Source organism: Cnephaeus nilssonii (assembly GCF_951640355.1).
Source record: "Cnephaeus nilssonii genome assembly, chromosome: 1".
Classification (NCBI taxonomy): domain Eukaryota; kingdom Metazoa; phylum Chordata; class Mammalia; order Chiroptera; family Vespertilionidae; genus Cnephaeus; species Cnephaeus nilssonii.
The window spans coordinates 116045798-116070562 of NC_137072.1; the positions used below are offsets into that span (position 1 = coordinate 116045798).

Below are 24765 nucleotides of genomic sequence, written 5' to 3' on the forward strand. Positions count from 1 at the left end.
TTGTCACCAGATGCCGCGGCTTCGCCTGTGCATCGGGAACAGGAGTGTCTGTTTGCACTCCAGCCCTGTCTGCTCTTTGCCGTAGGCACTCCCGGCCACCACCCGGGGAAACACAACAGGGCGTGAAGGACACAGTGTCCTCGGCGGGCGGGGACCCGCCCCACCCCCAGCATGGAAATTCCATTAGAGAAACGGACACCGTCACGTGTCGCGGCTCCGGGAGCCCACGGGTATTTTCAGAACAAGCAGCACCCCAGCCAGGCCCGGGGACGTCACCTGAGCCCCAGCCAACTGGAGCTCAAAGGCCGGTCCGCACGGGGCGAGGCAGGCCCACGGGCGGGGAGCCCCGGCCGCCGGCTTCGGGAAACAAATCCCAGCGTCTGCTCAGCTCACGTGGGGCCCCTGGAGGGAGGATCAGTCACCCCTTCACAGACGGGGCCCCGACTAGACAGGCTAGGAAGCCAGGACAAGAGAATAGGGAAACTGAGGCAGAGCTAAAGGGCCAAGCAGTTTACAGCCAACTAGTAAATCGCAAAATCCTCTCTTCTGTAACCAGGGACACCTGCTCAGGGACACAGACGGTGTGCTCCAATCAGTGCCACTGTGCCCACCACGCAGGACAGGAGAAGTTAGGCATCGAGCCTCCTCCTGGCCCATCAGCACGAACGGATGCATATTCCACTGGGACCCTCCCCTAAGGCTTCTTCTAAACCCCAGCCTGCCCTGACCGGTGTGGCTCAGTGGATAGAGCGTCGGCCTGTGGACTGAAGGGTCCCAGGTTCGATTCCGGTCAAGGGCATGTACCTTGGTTGCGGGCACATCCCCAGTGGGGGGTGTGCAGGAGGCAGCTGATCGATGCTTCTCTCTCATCGATGTTTCTAACTCTCTATCCCTCTCCCTTCCTCTCTGTAAAAAATCAATAAAGTATATTTTTTAAATATATAAATAAAAAAATAAAATGAACGCCCAGCCTTCAACACCCTTAGAACGAAGGTCCCGGTGCGCTTCCTCCCAGGAGCAGGCGGGGGGCACCCCCCTCCTCCCCACAGGCGGACTCACGAAGGGGCCCCACGAGACCTGCGCCCAGGGGAGCAGTGGCAGCGGCAGCTCGTCCCGGGCTCACCCCGACCCTGCCCCCAAGGCCCCCTTCCTCGGACTCCGCAGTGAGCCGGAGCAGCCGCCTGGGCCCCTTTCCCACCGGGTCCCTCTCCCGCGGCTCCTTCTACCCCAAGCCCCTCCTGCTTCCCTGTCCCCTTTAACACGCCTCCTCTGAACACCCCAGGCCCGCCGGGCAGCCCAGCGGTAAAGCATCGACCCAGCAACCAAGAGGCCGCCGGTTTGATTCCCGCCCCCCCACCCCACCTGTCAGAGCCCAGATTGCAGGCTCGATCCCCTGTGGGGGGTGCAGGAGGCAGCCGATCCATGATGATCATCTCTCATCGATGTTTCCCTCTCTCTCTCCTTCTCCCTTCCTCTCTGAAATCTTTCCTGCATGAAGTCAAGAACCCACACGCCACTGGCCGGCCCCGGGCAGACCCGCTCTGGGCCAGGCCCCCTTTCCGGTGACATGACCCGGGCGCGGTGGGGTCAGGCCAGCGTGAGGGCACTGCCCCAGCCCAGAGCTGCCCCGTCAATACAAACCCTGGAGTGCAGGGCGCCGACGGGAGGTGGACGCCAGGCCTGGCCCTGCGTCTGGACAGACCGGCGGCCCGAGGAGCGTGCCACTGAGGGGAAGGCTCTGTCCGAGGCCCGGAGAGGGGGCGCCCGCTGCGCACAGAGCCTCCTGCTGGGACAGAGGCTCCGGACCAGGGCGGAGCATGCCGGGATCGAGACGAGGTTGGACCCCACCCCTGCACACCCCGGGCTCACAGAGGCGCTCCCTCTGCACCCCAATCTCTGCCTCTGGGGTCCAGGCTCCGCCCCCCACCCTCCTCCATCTCGTCTGGAGCCTTCCCCCCCAGGCACCCTCACTGCGGGCCTGGAGAAGGTGAGAAGTTACTGAAGGTTTCATCTAAGGTGCAGATGGCCCGTTTCTCGTGTCAACACCAGGAGGACGGGCGTCTTTATGAAGTGCCTTAGAGCAGGCCTCAGCCTCAGTCAGCTGGCATTTTAGGCGGGGCAACCCTTTGCTGGGGCCTCCGGCACCGCGGGGAGCTGAGCGGCGTCCCTGCCCCCCCCCCCCCCCATGCCTGGAGCACCCCCGCCCCTCAAGCTGTGACAACCAGCAATGCCGCCAGACATTCCCCGGAAGCAAACAGCCCGACTGAGAGCCCCGCCTTCCAGGACAAGAAGGGCGGGAAGGAGGAGGGAGGGACTGGGGCAGGGGCTGTGGGCCCCGCGACTCCGCCCAGTGGGGGTCCAAGGGCGCTGGAGCCAGATCCCGCTCCGGTGCCCCCACCTCACCTTCCCTGGGTCTCAGCTTATCCACCTGTAGAATGGGGCCACTCCACCAAGTCCCAAAGCCTGGCATACAGTCGGCGCTCATAAGTGCTGCCCCCTTGTTCATAACCAGTGGAGCTCAGCTGGACGGCGCCCAAAGCTTATTCCTGGGGCCCAAGACTTCTCGTCGGAAAAACGGCCTTCCTCCCGGCCACAGTCCCATGCAGAGGGTGGTTTGGGGCCTTACCCGTCTCCCCTCCCGGCATCCCCATGGAGCGTGGCCTCCTCCGGAGGGGGCACCGTGGAGGCTGCGGGCAGCAGCTGGGCTGGTGCGGGCGCCTCTGCGGCCAGCACAGCTCGGACGGACACCCAGAGGGTCACGTGGCCGCTGCCACGCTGGTGCCCACACCCCGAAATAGACGCCAGGCTCCGGGCGCACCTGTTCCCAGGCTCCGGAAAGGGGCTGTGACGGGCGGGGGAGGGGCGGAGGGCTGGGACTCGCTGCCGGCATGCCAGGGGCTGCGGGGCGGCCCCCACGCCCTCCCACCCGCTCGTCTCTGCCGGGGGCTGGGCTGCCCAACGAGCCCACACGCGGGGCTTCAACACGGACACGTGGCTCTTGTCCTGGAGGCCGGAGGCTGAGGTCCGGTGGGGGCAGGGCTGTGCTCCCCCCTGAGGCTGCGGGGAAGGTCCTCCCGCCTCTCCCAGAGCCTGCGTGCCGCCCCCCCCCTCCCCGTGGCTCCAGCCGTCCGGGCCCCGGGGCCGCATCGCTCCGATCTCCGCCGCTGTCCTTCGGGGGCCTCGCCCTGTGCCCGTGTCCTTCCTGTCTCCGATAAGGACACCGGGCACCGGGCCTAGGGCCACCCTGAACCGCGATGATGCCACCTCCATCCTCACTCATTGCATCTGCAAGGACCTCATTCCACGTCGGGCCCACGGCAGGGCTCTGAGCAGACAGGAATTTAGAGGGACTGCTCCCCACTCATTTATCCTACACAGCCCCGTGTACCGGGGAAACTGAGGCCGGGACGCTCAGTGACTAATGGGAGACCCTTGGGCATGAAAGACAGCGCTAGGCCCGGTGTGGCTCAGTAGTTGAGCGTCGACCTATGAACCAGGAGGTCACGGTTCAATTCCCGGTCAGGGCACAGGCCCAGGTTGTGGGCTCGATCCCCAGTAGGGGGCGTGCAGGAGGCAGCCGGTCCATGATTCTCTCTCATCAGTGATGTTTCTATCTCTCTCTCCCTCCCCCTTCCTCTCTGACATCAATAAAAACATTACATATATCTACATATGTTTAAAGTCCTGTGCTGGGCCCCTGCCTGCGTCTGGCTGACGCCACGGTCCCCGAGGCGTCCCCCGTCCTCTGCGGTTTCGGCGTTAAGATCCCGGGAGGTGGCCATGTTTCTGACCCGCCCGCAGTGCAAGCGGCCGCACTGCCCTGGGCCCGGCACATGGCCGCAGCGAGCAAGCCCCGGCACCATCGCGGCTCCCGGTGCGTGTGGCGTGTGCACACCCAGCATCATCGCGGCTCCCGGTGCGTGTGGCGTGTGCACACCCGGCATCATCGCGGCTCCCGGTGCGTGTGGCGTGTGCACACCCGGCATCATCGCGGCTCCCGGTGCGTGTGGCGTGTGCAAACCCAGCATCATCGCGGCTCCCGGTGCGTGGGGCGTGTGCACACCCGGCATCATCGCGGCTCCTGGTGCGTGTGGCGTGTGCAAGCCCAGCCTGTTGCGGACCAGGCCAGGACGCCCCGGCAGAGGCGCTGGGGCATCGCGGGCACCCTCCCCGTCAGCGCTCGGAGTGGGGGCGGGGCCCTGGCTGCCCAATCAGAGCTCCAGGAGCCACGCCCAGTGGACGGGCGGGACCGCAGTCCCTACCCAGCCCCGGGCCCACGAGTGGTGCAGATTACGCACCCGAGGCAGAGAGCGCCATCCTTTGGCATAAATGAGACGTTTCCCTGTTTACTCTGCTGTCCGCCCTGCGGCCCCGCGCCCCCTCAGGGCAGGAACGACGCGGCGACAGGGACAAGAGTCCACGTGCCGCCTCGTCCCCAGGCGGGACGCCCACCCCTCCTTCCCGTGAGGGCACTGAGCAGGGACGCGGATGAGCCGGTGCAGTGACCGTGACGGGTCGCAGGCTTTGAGCCCGAGTCCGGCGGGGGCGGGGTCCGCTGTGTGTGACCTGTGTCCGACTGCAGCTCCCCTCCTGCCCCCACCTCCCCCCACGCACCTTCCAGCTGCAGGTCGGGGGGGGGGTCACAGGGAAGCGGAGCCGGGGCCCTGAAACCCGTGAACTTCGGGGTCCCGGGTCCTAACAACAGGCACTGGGAGCCGGGCTCCGTGGCTTCCACACGGCTCTGGCATCAGCACAGAAAGGGCCACGCCATCGGAGGGGGCCGGCACACGGACGTGCGCCCTGCGGGTGCTCGGGGTCCCACTCTCCCGCACCCTCCCCCTCGCTGGCATCTGGGGCACAGGCAGCGTCGGGTCCCAGAACCGTGTGCTGCCCACGGGCTGGTTTGGCCAATGGCATGTGGGAGGTGACAGTGCGCCAGGCAGGGTCCAGGCCGCAGACCTCGCACCCGCTCGACGGGGAGAACACTCCGGCCCGCGGGTCCCGGGAGGATGGTGCCAGACGGGCCGGGCCACCCACCGGGCAGCCTCCAGCTGAGCCCGGCCGGCCGCAGGCCACAGCGAGGACGCTGATGGCCAATCCCTCTGGGGCTGTTCGCTGGGGCCGCTGTGAGAAAACCGCACAAACGGGGACCTCAAAACACACACACACACACACACACACACACACACACACACACACACGTTTATTCTCTCCCTTCTCTCCCCTTCGGGGGCCAGATGCCCGAACGGGTCTCCCTGGGCGAAAACCAGGCGTGGGCAGCCACCTCCCTTCAGAGGCTGGGGAGGGCCTGCCCCTGTTGCCAGCTTCAGGGCCACCGGCAGCCGTGGCTCGTGGCCACCAGCATCCGTGGCTCGCGGCTGCACCCCCCACCTCTGCTCTGGTCTGTGTGTCTGTCTGCAGCCTCCCTCTGCCTCTCCTCTGAGGACACCGTGGCTGCATTCAGGGCTCACCCGGGCCCCCCTCCCATCTCAGCACCTGAGCTCACTCCCAGCGCGAAGACTCTTCTCCGAACGCGGCGCGCAGGGGCAGGATGAGGACGTGCCAGGGGAGGGCCACTTTTCAGCCTGGGCTGGACGGTGCGTAAGTATGTACCAGCCCTCGCTCCCGCGCTGGGCCCTGCCGCTTCTCTATGCAATCCAGCTTACGTAACCGACGTGGCCCACTAATCTGATTCTGGGCCCCTAAGTGGGTCGCCCCCTGCCGCGTAGGAAGCTCTATCCTAACCCCACACCTGTGCGTCCCTGCAGGGCGGGGCCCAGGGAAAACTATGATGCTCCAGGCAGGGGGGCGGGGGCTGACAGCGCCCGGAAGGACTCCCCAACCCGAGGAGGGTGTCCTGGTGGCTGGAGGTCATGGACGGCCTCCCCGTGGCCCACCTGCCACGAGCAGTCTGGCTCTCGGGGGGGCTGGGGAAGGGGCTCTGACCAGAAAGGCCCCGGTGCTCCCCCTCCTGCCCCCCCCCCCTTCCTGGCACAGCCTCCGCCCCACGTTCTAACAGGATCTTCGCTCCCGACAGCCCACGCTGCCCCCTGATCACTGCGGCCGCCCCTGGCGCTCACTCGTTCATTTTCCACTTCTTCGTACGTTTTGAAGTGCTGCTCAGTCACAATTCGATGCAAAAAAGACTTTCTTTCATGCCGTTGAAGCAACATTGTACTGATGACTTTTCGGTTTTCCATTTGTCTTTCGTTCAGTTGATGTGGCACCCATTTTCCTTCCTTTAAAATCTTTCCCATTGCTTGTCAACGATGGAAATTGTTTGCTGAGCAACGTTTAATCTTTCTGCAAGTTGTTTTGAGTTTGATACGCATCTTCATCCAATAATGCTTGTAATTGTTGGTCTTCATTTTCGGTTGACCTGGACACTGTCTTTCACAACAAAATCATCACTTTTAAAGCGTTTAAACCAGCGTTCACAAGTATCTTGAGATGGAGCATGTTCACCATAAGCTTCCCGAAGTATTCAGCAGCACTTTTCTTCAAAATAATGAATTATAACTTCCCGCAAATGCTCCTTTTTTGGCACAAAATTCGACATTTTTACGTGTAAAAATATCTATGATGTTAACACCTTCAGCAAATTTGACATATGAAGTTTTGAAGCTTGTTGTCCAAACAACAAAACAGCATACATATCAAATCGCATGTATATCGTCATATGTGTAACTCCAGCTAGTGAAAAAAGTCCTCATCATTAACCGGGACACCTGTACACACACACACTGGCACACACAGCCCTGTGGACCCGTGCAGGCCCGGACAGGGGCTCGCCTATCCTGTGCCTGTGCGTGCGTCAGGCTCCCGTCCTACCCGCTCCGGCAGGTGGCACCAGCCTGGCGCGCCTCGCTGAGCCCAGGGCAAGCGCAGAGTGGGCCCGCGCCATGTTTGAGCGCGTGACTGAGGACGGGCAGATGCACAGGCAACGGAGCCCCCTGCAAGAAGTGATGACGTGGGTTCCACCGAGCACCCCGCACCCAGCCCCGAGGCTGGCATCGCAGGCAAGACATGCCACCATGCTGGCCTCAGTTTCCCCTTCTGTACATTGGGGACACGGGAGCGCCCACCTCACAGGGCTGTGGTGAGGGGTACGGGAAGTTCCACATGTCAAGTGCTCTGCTGGGCCGGACACCTGGTCCCTGCTGGGGGCGGGTCCACAGGACGGTTGAGGGCACCTGTCACCGGGCACGGACGGACCATTAAAATCAAAGCCGTGGGTTTGCACCCCGGGGTCACACGGCATCGTTCACAGTGGCCAGAGTGGGGGCCACCCAGTGTCCACTGATGCGCGCACAGAGAAACACGTCACCCAGCCGCCGAGGAAGCCCATGCCCCGCTGCGTGGTGAGCTGGGCTGAGGGAGAGGAGCAGCCACGGGCAAGCACTGTGGCCCCGCTGATGGGACGTCCCAGAGGCAGGCCCACGGGCAGCCGCCGACGGGGGAGGGGGGGTGCGGGCGGGGGAGGGGTTCGAGTTTGGGAAGACGGAAAGTCCTGGAGGTGGTGGTGGTGACGGCCGCACGGCATGACTGTGCCTAGCGCCACCGACCTGGGCGCTCAGCGACCGAGAAGGTGGCAAATTCCACGTTGTGTGTATGTCACCACAGTTTTATAGACGGTGCCAAGCGCTGTCTGCGCCTCGGGCAGAGAAACTCCGGAGCAGAGCAGGGAGGGCCCGCTGTGTGGGTCAGGGGTCCATCGCCCGTGGAATCCCCGGCCCTGACAACAATGCCTGCTCTGACTCACGCTCCCGCGCAGAGGGAAGCTCAGGAAGGAAGGTGCGCACATTTCCCAGCCGCGAGGCTAAATTTACCCGCGGCCTGGGCGGCCGGTGCTGCCGGCGGGGGTCAGCTCAGGCCTCCGGGCCCCGGGCTGCCGGCTCTCCGCTCTCCGGGGCCACTAGCCGGGAGGGGCCGGCAGGCGCTGGTGGTTCGGAGGCCTGAGCCTGGGACCCCACGGCCCTTCTGGAGTCGCCGCCGGAGGGAGCGAGGGAAAGGGCACCGAGGGCCGGACAAGTGGCCAAGCACGTGGCTCAGGGGTGGGGGCGGGGGAGCCGGCAGGACGGCCCCTCGGGGCAGCGCCGGCCCCGCAGGGGTCTGAGCCCAGCATCGCTCACAACAGCCAAAGGGAGGGCAGGCCAGGGCCCATCGACGGCGGGAGGGACAGACCGACCGTGGTCCCTCACGCGGAGCACGTGCACCTGCTGCAGCGGGAGGGGCTCGGAGCGCACTGTGCTGACAGATAAGCCAGTCACACGGACCCACGCCCCAGGGGGCATGCATGGGAGGCCCCTGGGGGTCAGATCATAGACAGGAAGTAGATGGCGGTGCCGGGGGCGGGGAGGGGAAGTTATTTAACGGGGACAGAGTGTCACCTGGGAAGATGGAAATTTCTGGAGGTGGGAGGGGAGGCGGCCGCACAGCAGTGCGAATGTGCCTCATGCCCCGGACCTGGACTTCCTTGTTGAGGTAGTTTTACCACAATAAGAAATAACTAGAATAAACGGAAAGAGCACTCCCCGCCCCGCAGTGAGGGAGAGGGAACGTGGAAATCAGCCGCCCAACAGAATCACTCGCGGGGCTGATGCCTGTGCCGCGAAGCTGAGGTGCTGTGGGGAGACACCATCCCGGAGGGTGAGGGGGGTGGAGGAGTGGGGGGGGGGGCGGGCAGGGGGGGGCAGGGAGCATGCACTGAGCCTGGGAAGGCCGGGTCCAGCACAGGGAGAGGGCCCAGGCCTGGTCTGTGTGCGGGAGCCGCAGACATTTCTCCGTCCACACGCTCACTCGGGACCCAGCTTCCGGACCCTGAGCCTGCGGTCGGTGGCGGCCCCGTCGTCGGGACACAGACTGCAGACCGGCTCCTGAGCCCCAGGGCACCGGCCATTCTCCCCGAAGCCAGAGCCCGGCCACGAGGCCCCGTCAGGCGGAGCCGGGGGAAATAGCAGCTTCTATTCCTGGCGCAGCCTCTTTCCCAGAACTGGGACAGCCAGGCCGGGCGCTGGGGGGTCTCGGTGCGCCCCGGAGCCTCCGAGCCTGCGTCTGGCTGGTCCACGTGGCCCAGAGGCCCCGCCTACGGCCGCTCCCGGCCAGCTCCCCGCCGGCTGCACCACGGGCGCAGGGGCCCTGGGCCTCATCTCGCCGCCGCCCCAGCATCGCCCCCTCCCCCCGCCCCCCCCCCCCCCCCCCCCCCCCCGGCCGGCACAGAGGGCCCGCACCCAGGTGGGCACCACAGCCAGGTGCCGGGGCTCTTCCCCTGAGGCAGCGGGCACGTGTCCCGACACCGGCTTCATGATCGCCCTCACCTCCTAGGACCCGAGGGGCCACCAGGTGTAACGAGATGGACAGTCTGAGGCAGCGCTGCCCCAAACTGTCTGCTCCTCTCCAGTGAAGTGACAGGCCGGCCCAGCGGGCTGCCGAGTGGGGGTGGTGGGCGTGTCTGCTGCGTGGGCGGGAGGGACCCCAGCTTCCACACCAGGCCCCCCTTCTGATCAAGGGGCCCCGTAAGGCAGCTCGGCAGCCCCGGCCGGTGGCTCGGTTGGTTGAGCCTCATCCCCGGCACCAAAAGGTCGCAGTTTGATTCCCGGTCCGGGCACATGCCCAGTTTTGGGCTCGATCCCTGGTGGGGGCGAGCAGGAGGCAGCGGATGGATGTTTCGCTCTCACATCAATGCTTCTCTCTCTCTCTCTCTCTCTCTCTCTCCCTTCCTCTCTCTCTAAAAATCCTATATAATAAAAGCCTAATAAGCTAAGTGTCCAGTCCTCCAGTCGGCTGTTCAACCAATCGAAGTGTAATATGCGAATGATATACTAGCCATTCAACTGCTCACTAGGACATGCACTGACCACCAGGGGGCAGACAGTGGACCCGTCAACCAGTTGCTATGACGTGCACTGACCACCAGGGGGAAGATGCTCTGACCAGTAGGTTAGTTTGCTGCTGGAGTCCGGCTGATCAGGACTGAGCGAGATGGGCCAGACACGCCCTGGAGCCCTCCCGAGACCCCTCCCCGGCTGGGCAGCCTTCCATGTCCCTCCCCGGCCCTGATGGTGCACCTGGCCCGGGGTGGGCACACTCACATGAAACCACTGCCTCTGCCCCCCGCCCCCCCGTGGGTGCTGGGCTGGTTGCTCCCATGTTAGAGGAGTGACTGTCCCTGAGACCCAGGATGGGGCCCCGCCTTTGGGGCCAGGGGAGGGTCTTCTGCAAAGGGGGTGTCCTTCCTGGTGTCAGACCCCGCGGGGAGAGGCAGCTCCTCTGGGGAGGGACTAGGAACTTGGAGGGGGAGGTCCCGTCCTCAGGGTGGTGGCTAGCAGGCAGGCTGAGGCCCCGGTGGCCCCCCAAATCCAGACCAAAGCCTTGCTGAGCTCTCCTACTGGGTCACGGGGTACCCCGGGTCAGGGGAAAAGCACCAAAGTTCCGAGCTGCACCCCGGGGGGTGGGGGGAGTCGGGGGGGGAAAGGCCCTAAGCCCCCAGTTTCCAGCAGGATGTTCTGTGCGAGGTGCCCACCTCGGCAGCTGCGGGGCCTCTTTTAAGTAAGAAAAGGGAGGTTTCCTGACAAGTGCCCTCAGAATGCTGCCCCTCCACAGCTCCCAGGTGGTGACAAGGTCCTAGCCGCCCAGGCTGGCCGGCTGGGGAGCAGGAGGCAGGCTCCCTGCAGGCCGAGGGTGGGGGAGACGCCGTACGAAGAACCAGGTCGGGTGGCAGGCAGCTGGGCCGGGGCTGACCCACATCAGATGCAGGTTACAGAGGGAGGGAGGGGGAGGGAGCGAGGGAGGGGGGAGGGAGGGAGGGAGGCTGGAGGGAGGGAGGATGGGAGGAAGGCTGGAGGGAGGGATGGGAGAGGGAGGGGGGAGGGAGGGAGGGGAAAGGGAGCGAGGGAGGCTGGAGGGAGGGGGGAGGGAGGGAGCTCAGCACCAGGAAAGGAGGCTGCCTGAGCTCACCTGCTCCACCGCCCCCCGCCCCCACCCCCCGGATCCTCAGGCAGGTTCCTGGGCATCACCCGCCTCCGTGACGCCACCTGTACATGGGCAGTCAGTCATGGGAAGCACGCCGCACGCTGAGAGGCGGCATGAGGGCCACTGCCCAGTGCCCACTCCTCCTGCAGCACCAGAGCCCCCGGGGGCACCGTCATCAGGAGAGGGGGGGCGATGCTCCTCGATTCGGAAGAACCAGCGGGGAGACGTGTGCTCTGGGGGGGGGGGGGGGAGAGGGGGGCGGCACGGGGAGCTCCCAGAGCAGGGCAGGCCCCCTCACCAGCCAAGAGATCTTGGGCAAGGCACGCCTCCCCCGTCTTCGTCCGAGCACCCTGGTCCCCACCCCACAGGGGTGGTGGCACCGGAGCCCGAGCCGGCACAGCCTCTGCCTGCAGACACGGCCTTGGATGAGGCCCATCAGTCACTGCCCGGGGCGCGGGTCAGCCGCGTGGGGGCCGGGCCCCGGCTGCCAGCCCCCGCCCAGGGTGTGTTTCGCTCTGCTGGGGCCCGGCCGGGCGCAGGCCTTCCAGCTGAGGGCACGCGAGCCATCTCAGACCAGCTCCGAATTCCCCGTCGGCGACCCCGGGACCTGCTCCAGAGCAGAACGTCCTCCTGTTTATAACCACAGATTCATTCCCACACGAGGACACACACACACGGTGCACGCTAACGTCCCCTACTGGCCGCATGGCAGCGCCGCCCACAGCCCTCGCTCCACGGCGAGTCCACCTCCCCGAACAGGGAACCGTGACCTCGCGGGGGCCAGTATGTCAGACAGCTGCTCTGGGACGGAGCCTCCTGAAAAGCGCCTGTCCCTTCACGTGCAAATGAGTCAGCAGGAAAGAGTAAAACAGCAGGCATGGGTCCGGGTTCGCTGCTGGGACACCCCTCCAGGACCCCCCCACCCCCACCCCCGCATTGCGCTGCGTTTTCTTCTAGTGTTTTCTCTGCATGTTTTGTAGAGAAGAAACTCTCTAAAATTCTAGATCCCGTATCTCCCCTTGCCACCAGCATCGACACATTTTACCAATGCCAGTGACCACATGATATTCCGTCTTCCATCCGCAGTTCTCAAAGTGTGGTCCGGGCACCCCTGGGATCCCCGAGACCGAATCAGGGGCCAGCCAAGCCAAAGCCGTTGTAAGAAGGAGATGAAGGTGTCACGTTCCCTGTTCGCTCCCACTCTCTCCCGAGTGTCCGGCCGAGCTGTGCGGAGGCCACGGACCGGACACGAGGTCCCAGCTGCCGTCGATTGAGCCAGAGAGGAAGGAGATCTGCAAAACGGCACGGCCGTGCCCGTCTGGTCACTGACAACACGCCCAGGGCGGCACACAGAGGGCTGTCATTCTGATTCACGATGAACACGCACCTTAGACCTTTTTCCATTTAACCTGGAATGCCGTGAGTACCAACAGCGTCCGTTAGACAGAAGCTCTGTGGGGTCCTCAGTCCCTCTGCGTGGGGGGCACAGGCCTGGAGTTTGAGAACCTCTGCCTGGGCGGTGGTCTCACTGCGGCGGACGCTGGGTGCGGAGTGGCAGCCCCCACCCCGAGCGGCTTCTGGGTGTAAATCCCACCCGTGCTCCGGAGCCTCCCCCCACCCCCCCCCCCCCGGATCCCACCACAGCGCGGGGTTCTCCGAGGGCTCCCAGCCCCGCCTCGGTGCTCCCTCACGCGCACACAGGGCTACTCCGTCGGCAGCCTGCGGCCGCGTCCAGCTTGCGGGTTTGGGAGGTTTGCACTGAGCACGACAAGGCGTGCTCTCAGACCCGCAGCCATTTGAGACCCCAAGGGAGAGAGCTGTGGGTCCGGGAAGGGAAGGCTCGAGAGGCGCCTGCGGTGCCCGGATAAGGCCCTCAAAGACGACCCCGCCCTAGTCCCTGCGACTGGGACCTCAGGCCACTTTTTAAAGGGGGGTGGTCTTTGCAGGTGGGGTTAATTAAGGAGCTGGAGGCGGGTGCTTGCGGGTTATCCTGGGGGCCCTAAATGCCACCTGAGTGTCTTTCCGGGAGGGAGGCGGGGACTGGACACGCACCGAGGGGCAGGCGCCATGCAGACAGCACCGAGGTTTGGAGGTGCTGGCCTTGCAGGTGGGAGGGGCGCGGCCAGGAGCCAAGGGATGCGGGCAGCCCCGGAGCGGGAGAGGCGGGTCAGAGCCTCCCTGAGCCTCCGGGGGCAGCGCGTGGTGCCCACACCTGACTTCAACATCCTCCATGGTGCAGCACCTCCAGGGACGGGGCGACGCCCTTCTCCCCCCTCCCCCGCCCCCATTCCCCTCCAAAGGCATCACCAGTTAGAACACCTTCCTGCGCTGGCTGCAATGTGCCTCCTCCAGAACCCTACGCCCCCCCCCCCCCCCCCCCCGCCGCCACAAGGGCTCAGATATGCTCACGCCTCTTAGTGCCCTCACAGTGCCCGGGCGGGAGGGAGGGGGGGCGGGGGGGCGGAGGGGGGGAGAGGCAGCATGGGGCAGAGCCAAGCTCTCCGGAGGCAGCTCCAGGCCCTGCGGCCCGCCTGGCCGGAGAGGGAACCAGAGGGCGGCTGGGAGGGCTGGCGGGGAGAGCAGTCCAGCACAGAGTCCGGGGGTCCTCCCCGGGAGACGGCCGGGGAGACTGGCAGCACCATCCTCCCTTGGGCCCTCAGCACCCACCAGCACTGCACCCACACCTGCACCCCGGGAGGCGGGCGGCCCCGGCTGGACGCTGGCCCCGTGCACACAGATCGCATTTCCTGATTTCTGAGCTCGGCGGGACGCGTGGCGGCGGCTGTAACTCTGCACCCACAGCTGCTCCCCAGCACCGGGCAGGCCAGGCTCAGTTTCAGACCAGAACCGCAGGGGAGCCCTGTCCGAGGCCCTGGAGGCCCGTGAGCCTCTGGACTTGAGCATGGAGCATGGGGCTCCCTCAGAACCGGGGCACACCACACTGTGCTGGCCGGCTCCCACACCTGGGGGACACTGTGCTGGCCGGCTCCCACACCTGGGGGACACTGTGCTGGCCCGCTCCCACACCTGGGGGACACTGTGCTGGCCGGCTCCCACACCTGGGGGACACTGTGCTGGCCCGGTTCCCCACGCCTGGGGGGACACTGTGCTGGCCCACTCCCCACGCCTGGGGGACACTGTGCTGGCCCGCTCCCCACACCTGGGGGACACTGTGCTGGCCCGCTCCCACACCTGGGGGGCAGGGGGAGACTGCGCCCCCAGAGCTAGTGTGGACATGGCTCCGGACCCTGCACATGTGGCTGATTCACAACTGCACAGACTTTTGGGGTTCGGGGCACGCTGAGTTAGAGTCCACGACTCGGCGAGAGGTGTGGACGATGCCGCTGTGCAGGGGCCGCTGCCTCAGGCAGGGAACCGGGGCTCCCAGCAACAGCATCCGGGTCACACAGGCAGCGGCCGCCCACCCTGCCACGCCCCCTGGGGTCACCTCCAGGGAGACCCCCTGCGCCCAAGGGCCCTTCGCCTGGGAACTAAAGTGAAGCAGCTGCGGGCAGAGGCGGGTCGTCTTCGTTCATCAGAAACTCGCCGCCAAGGACGTGGGCCCTGAGGGGGTCCTTGCAAGTCCCCCCTCTCGGAACCCCATGCCCACTGCAGCCACCGGGCGTCAGGTCTGGGGACACTGAGGTCGGGGCACAGGCCTGGGTTGCGGGCATGATCCCCGGGGGGGGGGGGGGGGCGTGCAGGAGGCAGCCGATGAATGATCCTCTCATCACTGATGTTTCTCTCTCTCCCTCCCCTTCCTCTCTGAGATCAATAAAATAAATATTACAAAAATGAGAAGATGAGCTGTGGCCCCCTCACTAAGAAGCGTCGTCATGATGCCCAAACGGATCAAGCCTTACCCACCCCAAACTCGCAGCCACTCACCAAGCGGAGCCAGGAAGTCACCCCGCAGCGGCTATCAGAGCGGGGACGGACAGTGCCCACCCCGCTGGGGAGACGTGTGTCTGGGCAAACTGGGGTTCAAGTCCAACGCCGCCCTTTACCAGTGGGGTGACGTGACGCCAGGCCACCCACAGGCCTCCTGGGCATTCACGTCCCCATGTGCACTGGGGACGCCCCAGCCATCGGACCTCACTCAGGAGCGCCTGGCCGGCCGAGGCACGGCTGCCGGGACACCCTGAGACCGACCTCGCGGCGATGGAAACGGCCGGTAAACAGAGACGCGCATCAGGTTGCGCTGCCCTGCGCTGGCTCCTGGCTCCTGGTCCCCTGGGCCGCTCGCAAGACCACGTCATCCTCAGGAGAAAGCGCGAGCCGCGATCTGACGCCCAGGTTCCCTGCCTGCACCTGCCTTTAAGGCCTCCTCCCCCCATGCTCAGCCCTCGGCCCCTCGGTCCCTATGGACGCCCGGAAGGCGGCACTGGCAGCTCAGAGAAGCCCAACCACCCAGGAGGCTGGCAGGTGGCAGAGCTGGGATTGGAGCCCGAGACTCCAGCTCAGGGGAGGCCTTCCCACGTCCTGCCGAGGCGGGGAGCGGGGAGCGCTGGGTCTGTGCAGGGGAGGGGTCCGGGGTCCGGCCAGCCGCCCAGAGCCCCGGCAGCTGGCCTGGCCCGAGGACCAGAGGCGGGACACACGCGTCCACAGGCTGGACCTGCCCCCTCCTGTCACCGCCATGTCCCCTGGCCCTCACAGCTCCCCCCAGACCCAGGTGATGCTCTGGAGCGGGCGGGGGGGAGGGGGGGGGAATGTCCGGCCCCAGGGCCTATAAGGCTCGTGAAAGCACGTGGTCTGGCCCCGCCGAGGCATCGGGGGTGAGTTCATGAAATGTTTGACCAAATACCGCAGGCTGATTCCTAGTGGCTAATTTTGTATGGCCGGCGAATGATGTTATAAATATCCAAACGGCCCTCGGCAGGAAAAGGGTTCCCCACGCCTGCCCTGGAGGGTCAGGGGTCCGACAGGCGACTCCTCCCTAGCAAGGGTCACACCCACTTTCCTGGGACCGTAAGATCGGACTTTCCCACCTTCACCAAACTCGGAACTTGATGGCAGAAAATGCACCATCTGCCCCAGACTGCCTCATCGATGGAAACCAGAGTCCAAGGGTCCTGGGTGGCCGCTTAAGGGTCCGGACGTGCCCCAGTTCTGAGCTCGGGGTGCCCAGGCTGAGCTGAGCAGGACGGGGGTCCTGGGCCACCACCGGCCCTTTCAGAGGGGACGACGTCTGGTGACTTTCTGGGTGCGGACGCCCTGTCTTCTGCGGCACCGACGTCAGATGGAGTCACCAGCGCCACCCCCGAGGGACGCTCTGGATGCCGTCACCTGGGAGCCCTCCACGCCCGCCAGGGGTCTCTCCCCGAGCCCTGGCTCCACGGCAGAGCGCCGCGCCTGAGCCCGGGAAGCGATGGCTTCTGCTCTCACCGGATTCTCGTGGCGAAGGGAAAGCAGGGCGATGCGGGAGTCCTGGGGAAGCCACAGAGCCGGGAAAGACGCAGGTGGGGAGGCGGCTCGCTCTCCCCTTCCCCGGGGCCTCGCTGCGTGGGTCCCCTCCCGGGCTCCGCTCCTCCGCGGGTCAGAGTGCACTTTTGAGGAGCGCAGGTCCTGGGTGACGTGCAGTCTGTCCTCGCTGCTTTCCAAATGTAACGTTTCTTAAGCACTTTCTCCCAGCGTCCAACTCCCCGCCGCAGGCGTTTAGCAAACATTTGTTGACGGAAGGAATGATCACATGCCCTCGACCCCCTCGCTGCCTCCACCTTGAGGCGGCTCCGACGTCGGCTGTCATCCGTGATGCTCACAGGGACCCGTGGTGGCTGCGTCCCTGCCCGCACTGGGGTTAGGGAAGGACTCGCCTCTCTGTTCCAGATACGGGGACCGGCGCCAGCCAGAGTGGGGACAGGGCTCGGTCTGGCTCTGCCGCCCACTCTCCTTGGCCCTGGACCGCGGTTTTACTTCTCCAGGCCTCGGTTTCCCCCAGCATCCTCCAGGTCCCCTCCAGCTCCGCCATGCTAACACAGGAGCCAGCCAGCTGCCCAGGCTCTCCCCCTGGTCCTGCACCCCTGGCCTGGGCTGAATCTCTTCCCTCCTCCCACCCCCCAATCCAGATGTTAAAGTCCTAACCCCAGGACCTGGGGATGCGGCTGCATTTGGAGAGAAGACCTTCGCGGAGGTAATTAAGGCAAATGAGGTCGTAGCAACGGGCCCTCATTCAGTCTGCCTGGTGTCCTTATAAGAAGAGGCAATTAGGTCACAGACACACGCCGAGGAGGACCCTGTGGGGCACAGGGAGAAGACGGCCGTCTACACGCCACGGAGAGGCCTCGGGAGGCACCAACAGCCCTCCTGGCGCCTCGGTCCTGGACCTCCAGCCTCCAGGACGGGGAGAGGATCAGCTCCATCGCTTCAGCCCGGCTTCCTGCAGCCCTGGCAGGACAGCATCGCCCGCGCACGAACCTCTGACCCTGGGGACCCTGCCTCCGGGAGCCGCAGCCGCCAGGGAGGTCACAGGCTCAGAGGAAGCTTGGGTCTCGCTCAAGGTGCCCGCGGGTGGCAGAGCTCACACAGGAGCCCCTCCCAGCTCGGGTTCTTTCCTGAGCCCCACTTGGACCCGCTGGGACCCCATGGGTTGCGAGGCTATGAAGCCACCGTCACACTTGCCATCTCATCATCTACTGGGACCCCACCCGCTGTGGGCTGGCCCTCTATCCGATGGGGAAACTGAGGCAAGGGGAGCCCCCAGCGAGTGCGCTGGACTGGGATCCGACGGGCGCCCAGTGCCATCTCCTACCATCTCCCCAGCCCCTCGAAGTCGGCATGGCAACAAAACAAGTGCCACCTCATTATCCAACCAGGAGAGACGCTCCCGCAGCCCCAGGGGCTCAAAGGCGAGGGGAGGCGTGCAGGCTGCCTCCGGTGTAGACCATCGGCCTCTGGGCAGCTGGAGCCTGGACCACGTGACGCCTCCACACCTGCTGGCGCCGGGCTCTGGGGCTCCGGGTGATGCCAGCCTCATCATGGGGCGGGAGGGCGGCCGGGGGACCTGCCCCTGCCGATGACGGAAGCCTGACCTGCCAGATGCGCACAGTGGCCAGACACCAGAGCCCGGTGCGGGCACGGGGGCGTGCGGTGGGAACGACAGCTGTGCAGAGGGGCTGGGGAGGGGCTGGGGCTCGAGGGACGATGGACGGCCGAGCCTGCTCACTGCCCGGCCCGAAGCGCTGGATCAGCTCAGGAAGGCGGGGTGAACTCCACACCTGGCAATGGCCGTCACAAGCTAGAAAGAACCTACTCTGTGCAGGGAACCAGCGATGCTGCTCCTACACGCCAGGAGCCGCGCTCGGGAGGGTGCGAGACCACCAGGTGGGCAGGCAGGTGCAAACCCCGCTCTTCCATCCTCCACCCCCATGGCCGGTGCCCACATACCCCTCTTCCAGGACAACCGCCAATGGGGGGCAGGGCGTCCTCCGGGGCGCCCTCTGATTACAGGAGGGTGGGAGGTATCAATTATGGTCTCAGGAAGCCCCAATTACCTGCGCGCCCTGCCATGACCCCGCCTCCCATCAGACGACTGTGCCCGAGGTCGGCCGGTCCGGGGCCGCCCTGTTCCCAGGCCATTTCGGAAGGCCTCTTCCAGAGGATGAACGCAGCGCCCCCCCCCCGCCCCCCCCCCCCACCGCCACCTGCTCTCCGCCGTCTCCCAACGCCCACAGCCTGCCATCCCGCCTGCCTGGGCCGGGAGCCGGCGGGAGGGAGGGCTCCCTGGAGACACAGTCCCCCCAGGCCGACCCCTCCACCCCACCCACGGGTGTTTGCAGCAGGGCCAAGGGCCACACTGCAGGCTGTGGAGAGGCAGGAAGCACGGGTTCGAGTCCCCACCCCGCTGTGGGAACTGAGCAAGTGACTCAAGCGCACAGGCCTCGGTCCCACCCTGAAAAATAGGGTGACGGCCCCTCCCCGCCAGGGAATGTAAGGCAAGACCTCGGCCCAGGGCCGCCCCCAGGAGGCTGTCAAACCCGGTCTCTCAGGCCAGGACCCAGACGCCCCCGCCAAGGCCCCCAGCTCCGGGCCTCAGTTTCTCCAAGCCCTTGGCGCGGCTGGCCTGTGGCGACGAGGGATTTTCCAGCGCCGCACAGAGGCCGCCGTGCGATCCGGAGGGTGCGGCGCCGGAGGCGGCCGTGGGGATGCGCAGGGGTGAGGCGGCGGACTGCGGGCAGAGCTAAGGGCGAGTGGCAAACACCTGCAGGCTCCGTGCCCCAAATCTGCCCTGGGCGCGAGCAGGGCGCCGGGGATAGGCCTGACGCCCTCCGCCCGGGACCTAGGCGCGGCGGGAACCGCGCCCGGGCGGCGCCCCCTGCCGCAGAGGCCCCCGTGTCGTCGTCACGGCTCTCCGCGCCGGGGTCTGGGTCTGCGGCGGCCCCGCGGCCCTCCGGGATCCCGGCCGCCTCCTGCACCCGCGGCGACCCCGGACCCCAAGGAGAAGCGGAGGAGCGGTGCCGTCCAGACAGCGCAGCGCAGCGCAGCCACCAGCCCGTGCGCTGGGAAGGCTCACCAGCCCGCGCGGCACAGCTACGTGCCCGGGGCGCAGGGACGGGGAGCGGGCTGCGCGCCGGGCCCTCGGGACCAAGAGACCCTGGAGCAAAAGTTGGGTGGCACCGCTCGGCGACGTGCCCCGGCTGCAGGTGCAGCTCCCCCGCCCTCTCTGCGCCGCGACCCAGCTCGGGAAAGCGCACGCCACGGTCCCCTCACTCACCCGCACTCATCGCGGCGGCAGCTCCGAGTCGGGCCCTGCTGGCGCCGCTGCAGCCCGGCGCTCCAGCCCGCAGGTGCGGCGCCCGGCGGCGCGACGACCCACCGCCCGCGGGTCAGCGGCTGCGCGCACAGCGGCGCCCGCCCGCAGCCTCGCCGCAGACCCTGGGCGCGCCGGCCCCGCCCCGTCGGCCCCGCCCCGTCGGCCCCGCCCCCGGGTTGTCCCGCCCCGCTCCGCCCCACCCCCGCCGCGTCGCGGGCGGGGCGCACCCTGGGAAGTGTAGGCGCCGCGCCCCCATCATTCCGCCTTCACCTCCCAGCCACCTCACGGACGGACTACAAGTCCCGGCAGGCCGCGCGCCTAGCGCATGCGCAAAGAGTCGACGCCGCTGCGGCCTCCTGCAGCCACTGGTGGGTCTCTGCGGAGCTGTCACAGTTGCCTGGCTGTCTGCCTGGCTGGCGCCAGCTGTTGGCAGCCCGGGAATGCCAAGGAGGACACCCGAGGGGAAGGCGAACTTGGTGCAGCTCTTGAGTCCTGGAGCTGCAAAGGGCCTTGAACCCCCTCCTACCCGTTTGCAGAGGGGGAAACTGAGGCGGCGGCGGCAGGGCAGGATTTGCCCATTTCCGCGGCGAGGCTTGAACAGGCTGTGGTTCCGGCGCAGGGCTCCGGACTCCAGGTCTAGGGCCGCACACCCCAGGCTCCTGGCACACTGCGCCTGCGGCCGCCTGGTCCAGCTGGAGCTGCTCTGGGGAGGGGCGACCCCAGGACAGGACGGGCCCCAGACCCCCGCAGTGACCAATTGCCCTCTGTGACGTCAGGCGCCCAGCACAGGCCATGGGTACGGGAGAGGGAGGGTGGGAACAGGTGCACCCACTGGCGCCTTGTACTAAGGAAAGGGCTGCAGGGGGTGCAGAGGGCCTGGACGGGACCAGCATTCAGGAGGCAGAATCTCTGGGACCCGGCACTGCAGGGAGCGGGGCCAGGGCTGCTTGGAGGTGCTGTCAGCAAGGGCGGAGGGTGGGCCACGGAGATTGTGGACTCTGAATGGGATACCGAGGCAGAAGGAGATATTTTCCTCTGGCCTCATGACTCCTGGAGAGAGCTGGAGTCCTGCAGAGCCAGCCAGGGTCAAGGCCAGTCGGCCCCAGCCCCACACACCCTGAAACCCGGAGGCCCGCTGGGTGGCTGGGCTGGCAGCTGCAGGGCTCCGGGGCCTGCCCGCTGGGGCCTTTTGCCCAGAACGTGTGTGATGGGATGGAAGGAGCACCCTTCCCCTGATCTGTGGGCTGGCGCGCTGCTTGTTCTAGCCTGGCCCGGAGGACAGCGATGGCAGAGCACCTGGGCCCAGGGGTCCTGCGGGGTCAGCAGGAGGCCAGAGAGGATGGTAAAGGCTCCACCCCACCTGTTCTCAGTGGGTTGTTCTGGCGATGGGGCAGGATCCAGGGGGCAACCTCAGACCCCTAGGCACTGGGTTTCAGGGTCAAGTCCTCTCTGCTCCCCTGAGGGCAGCAGGTTATAATTTTGGGGTTCCATTTCTGGTAATTCAAAGGTGGTCATAAAACACAAAAATAATACATGCAGCCCTGACCAGTTTGGCCGGTGGATAGAGTGGCGGGCCATGGACAGGGGTCGGGTCCGATTCCAGTCAAGGGCATGTACTTTGATTGCGGGCACGTCCCCAGTGGGGGGTGTGCAGGAGGCAGCTGATCGATGTTTCTTTCTCATCGATGTTTCTAACTCTCTATCCCTCTCCCTTCCTCTCTGTAAAAAGTCAATAAATAAATATATATATATATAAAATAATACATGCAAATATATGCTTTCACGAACACCTTTAAATATACAAAACCACCTGCTTTATTTAAAAGCACGGTCGTTCAGCCATAGCCTGTTTGGCTCCGTGGATAGAGTATCGGCCTGCAGACTGAAGGGTCCCAGGTTCGACTCCAGTCAAGGGCACATGCAGGCTCGATCCCCAGTAGGGGGCGTGCAGGAGGCAGCCAATCAATGATTGTTGTTTCTCTCATCATTGATGTTTCTCTCTCTCTCCCTCTCCCTGAAACCAATAAAAAAAAAAGAAAAGACACTGAGGCCTTTACCCAAACGCACACTATTGCCTAGTGGAGCTGCTCGGTGCACAGCCAGGCCCTTCTGAAGAGAGAGCCTGTGGCCCCTCCCGGTTCTGTCATCACCTCCACGGGGCGAGAGGCCTGGGCAGGAGGGGCGGAGCCCAGTGCAGAGGGACCCGTTCCACAGATCCAAACCTCGCCTCTGTCCCTGGGAATGCCCCACCCTCACCTGCAGACTCACCAGCCGGACTTTGCTGCAGATCCCCCAGTTGGAGGAGCCCCCTGAGCCCCAGCTAAGCCAGGGCCACCTCTGCTCCCCGAGGTGCAACAAGGGCTCCCACTCTCCCTCACATCGCTCCATCATCTTGCCCGTTGTCTCTATCCTGGCTCCCTTGCCAGATGTCAGGTCTCCTAGGGGGGCGGGGTCACCTCATGATGGGGTCTCCAGAACATTGTGGGGGCTCCAGGCACCCCGGGGGCTCCAGCACATGCTGAAACGCTCAGCACAGAGGGGAGGAGCCAGTGAGCTGTGGGGTCAGCGTGCACCCCCTGCTGTTTCCCGGAGCCCCTCCCTCAGCAAATGGAAGGGAAAGGGGTCCATCCCCGAGCCCCTCCCACCACCCCTGCCCCTGCCTGTCTGCTGGGCCCCCCTCAGGCTGCTCTGCGTGGAAAGCACGGTGGCCGCTCACCAGGGGCCTCACGTAGAGAAGCGTCGCCCCCAAACCCAGCTGCGCAGAAAGCCTGGGGTCGCAGGTGCTCGGTGGTCGGGAAGCCGCAGCGTCCGGGGCCCGGGGAGCCCAGGGCACCTCCGCGCATTCTCTCGCCAAACTGCAGGTCTCTGTCCTCTGCGCCTCCAGAGCCCGCCCAGACATTGATGGACTTCACGGCCAAGTGGAGAGCAAATGAAATATGATTTCATTGTGGGATCTCTCCAGCCGCTCAATAATTTAAACCCTGCCACGCGAAACCAGGAATAAAAATAACATGTGACTTACATTCAGAGCCTCCCTCTCTCCACCAGCCGGGCCACACGGCCGGCTCCCCGCTGACTCAGGCCCAACCTCCCGGCACACACCTGCAGGTCACCTGGTTCTCCCGCCACGGAGGGCACCTGGCCGGCGGCTTACACGCACATTGATTCCCTAGCAGCCGGGTCTCTGCCACCATTCACCTGCCCAGGGAGCTCTGAGGACTTGGCGTTCGGTCATCTCAGGAAATTGCGAGACGGTTCTGACCAGGACTCCCCTGCGCGAGACTTGCATCTTGGCTGGTGCTCAAAAGCCATTCTTGTCATTCAACTCTGCGCCCAGGCACAGAGACAGACAAGGAGAGGCAGGACGGGCAGGGCAGGGGGTAGGGGGAGAGAGGGGGGGGCATGGGGAGAGGAAGCTCAGTGGTGAGTGCCGACTGCATCCCAGGCCCCTGCTGGGAACCAGAGGCGGAGCGCTGGCCGGCGCCCTCCCCTCTGAGGGTCCACAGCGCCATGTGGACCCGTTTCCTGGGGCCGCGGATCAGAACAGAAAATTGTTCTCTCGCTGTCCCGGAGGCCGGCGGCTGGAATTCAGGTATTGGGGGCGGGGCACTCCTGACAGCTCTGGGGAAGATGGGTCATGAGCTCGCCTGGGAACCCCACCGCTCCCCCATCCCCCTCACCTCCCCGCGCTCTGAGGAGCTGACGGGAGCACCACCTGCTCTTGGGCACCAGGAGCTCCCTGCCTCACTGATGCTGTGGGCGGAAAGGCCGCACACCCCACCCCACAGGCTCGGGGAGGCCGCAGGGCAGGCCTTGCATACCCAGGACGGTCTGACGCCAAGATTCCTAACTAAAAGCCGGTGGGGAGGAGTCCCTTCCCAGGCCTGTGGCCAAGGTCAGTCTTTACCTCTGACCTTGTCTACAGTCCTGTGCCCTGAGATGACATGCCTGTGACATGGCCTGTTGTCTGTGCACCTAAGAGAAGGTGCCTTTGAAATAACAGCGCAATCTTGCCCAAACCCCTGGAAGGCACAGCCACTGCACCAGAGCGGGACCACGCTGTCCGCTTGCCGCTCACACACCACCGCCAGTTCTGTACATGCTAACCGTGTGTACCCTCCTCCGGTTCTGTACATGCTAACCATGCTGTACCCTCCTCGGGTTCTGTACATGCTAACCGTGCTGTACCCTCCTCCGGTTCTGTACATGCTAACCATGCTGTACCCTCCGCCGGTTCTGTACATGCTAACCGTGTGTTTCCCTCCTCCGGTTCTGTACATGCTAACCGTGTGGTTCCCTCCTCCGGTTCTGTACATGCTAACCGTGTGGTTCCCTCCTCCGGTTCTGTACATGCTAACCGTGCTGTACCCTCCTCCGGTTCTGTACATGCTAACCGTGTGGTTCCCTCCTCCGGTTCTGTACATGCTAACCGTGTGTACCCTCCTCTGGTTCTGTACATGCTAACCATGCTGTACCCTCCTCTGGTTCTGTACATGCTAACCATGCTGTACCCTCCTCCGGTTCTGTACATGCTAACCGTGTGGTTCCCTCTGCCGGTTCTGTACATGCTAACCGTGCGTACCCTCCTCCAGTTCTGTACATGCTAACCGTGTGTACCCTCCTCCGGTTCTGTAACATGCTAACCGTGTGGTTCCCTCCTCCGGTTCTGTACATGCTAACCGTGTGTACCCTCCTCCGGTTCTGTACATGCTAACCGTGTGTACCCTCCTCCGGTTCTGTACATGCTAACCATGTTGTACCCTCCTCCGGTTCTGTACATGCTAACCGTGCTGTACCCTCCTCCAGTTCTGTACATGCTAACCATGCTGTACCCTCCTTCGGTTCTGTACATGCTAACCGTGCTGTACCCTCCTCGGGTTCTGTACATGCTAACCGTGTGGTTCCCTCCTCCAGTTCTGTACATGCTAACCATGCTGCACCCTCCTCCGGTTCTGTACATGCTAACCATGCTGTACCCTCCTCCGGTTCTGTACATGCTAACGGTGCGTACCCTCCTCCGGTTCTGTACATGATAACCATGCTGT

General features: G+C 65.0%; 1 protein-coding gene across 12 annotated transcripts in view; it reads right to left on the reverse strand.

The window, feature by feature from the left end:
- Window positions 1-19826, reverse strand: part of ABLIM2 (actin binding LIM protein family member 2) — a 91058-nt gene extending 71232 nt beyond the window's left edge. For all 12 annotated transcript variants that reach the window (XR_013813494.1, XM_079770232.1, XM_079770231.1 and 9 more), the window contains exon 1: window positions 19682-19826. Coding sequence is in view for 11 of the 12 variants with exons in the window: in XM_079770232.1 (XP_079626358.1) it covers window positions 19682-19691 (10 nt within the window). In the remaining variant the exon portion in view is untranslated. The remainder of the gene's footprint in view (window positions 1-19681) is intronic.
- Between the last annotated feature and the right edge of the window lie 4939 nt (window positions 19827-24765).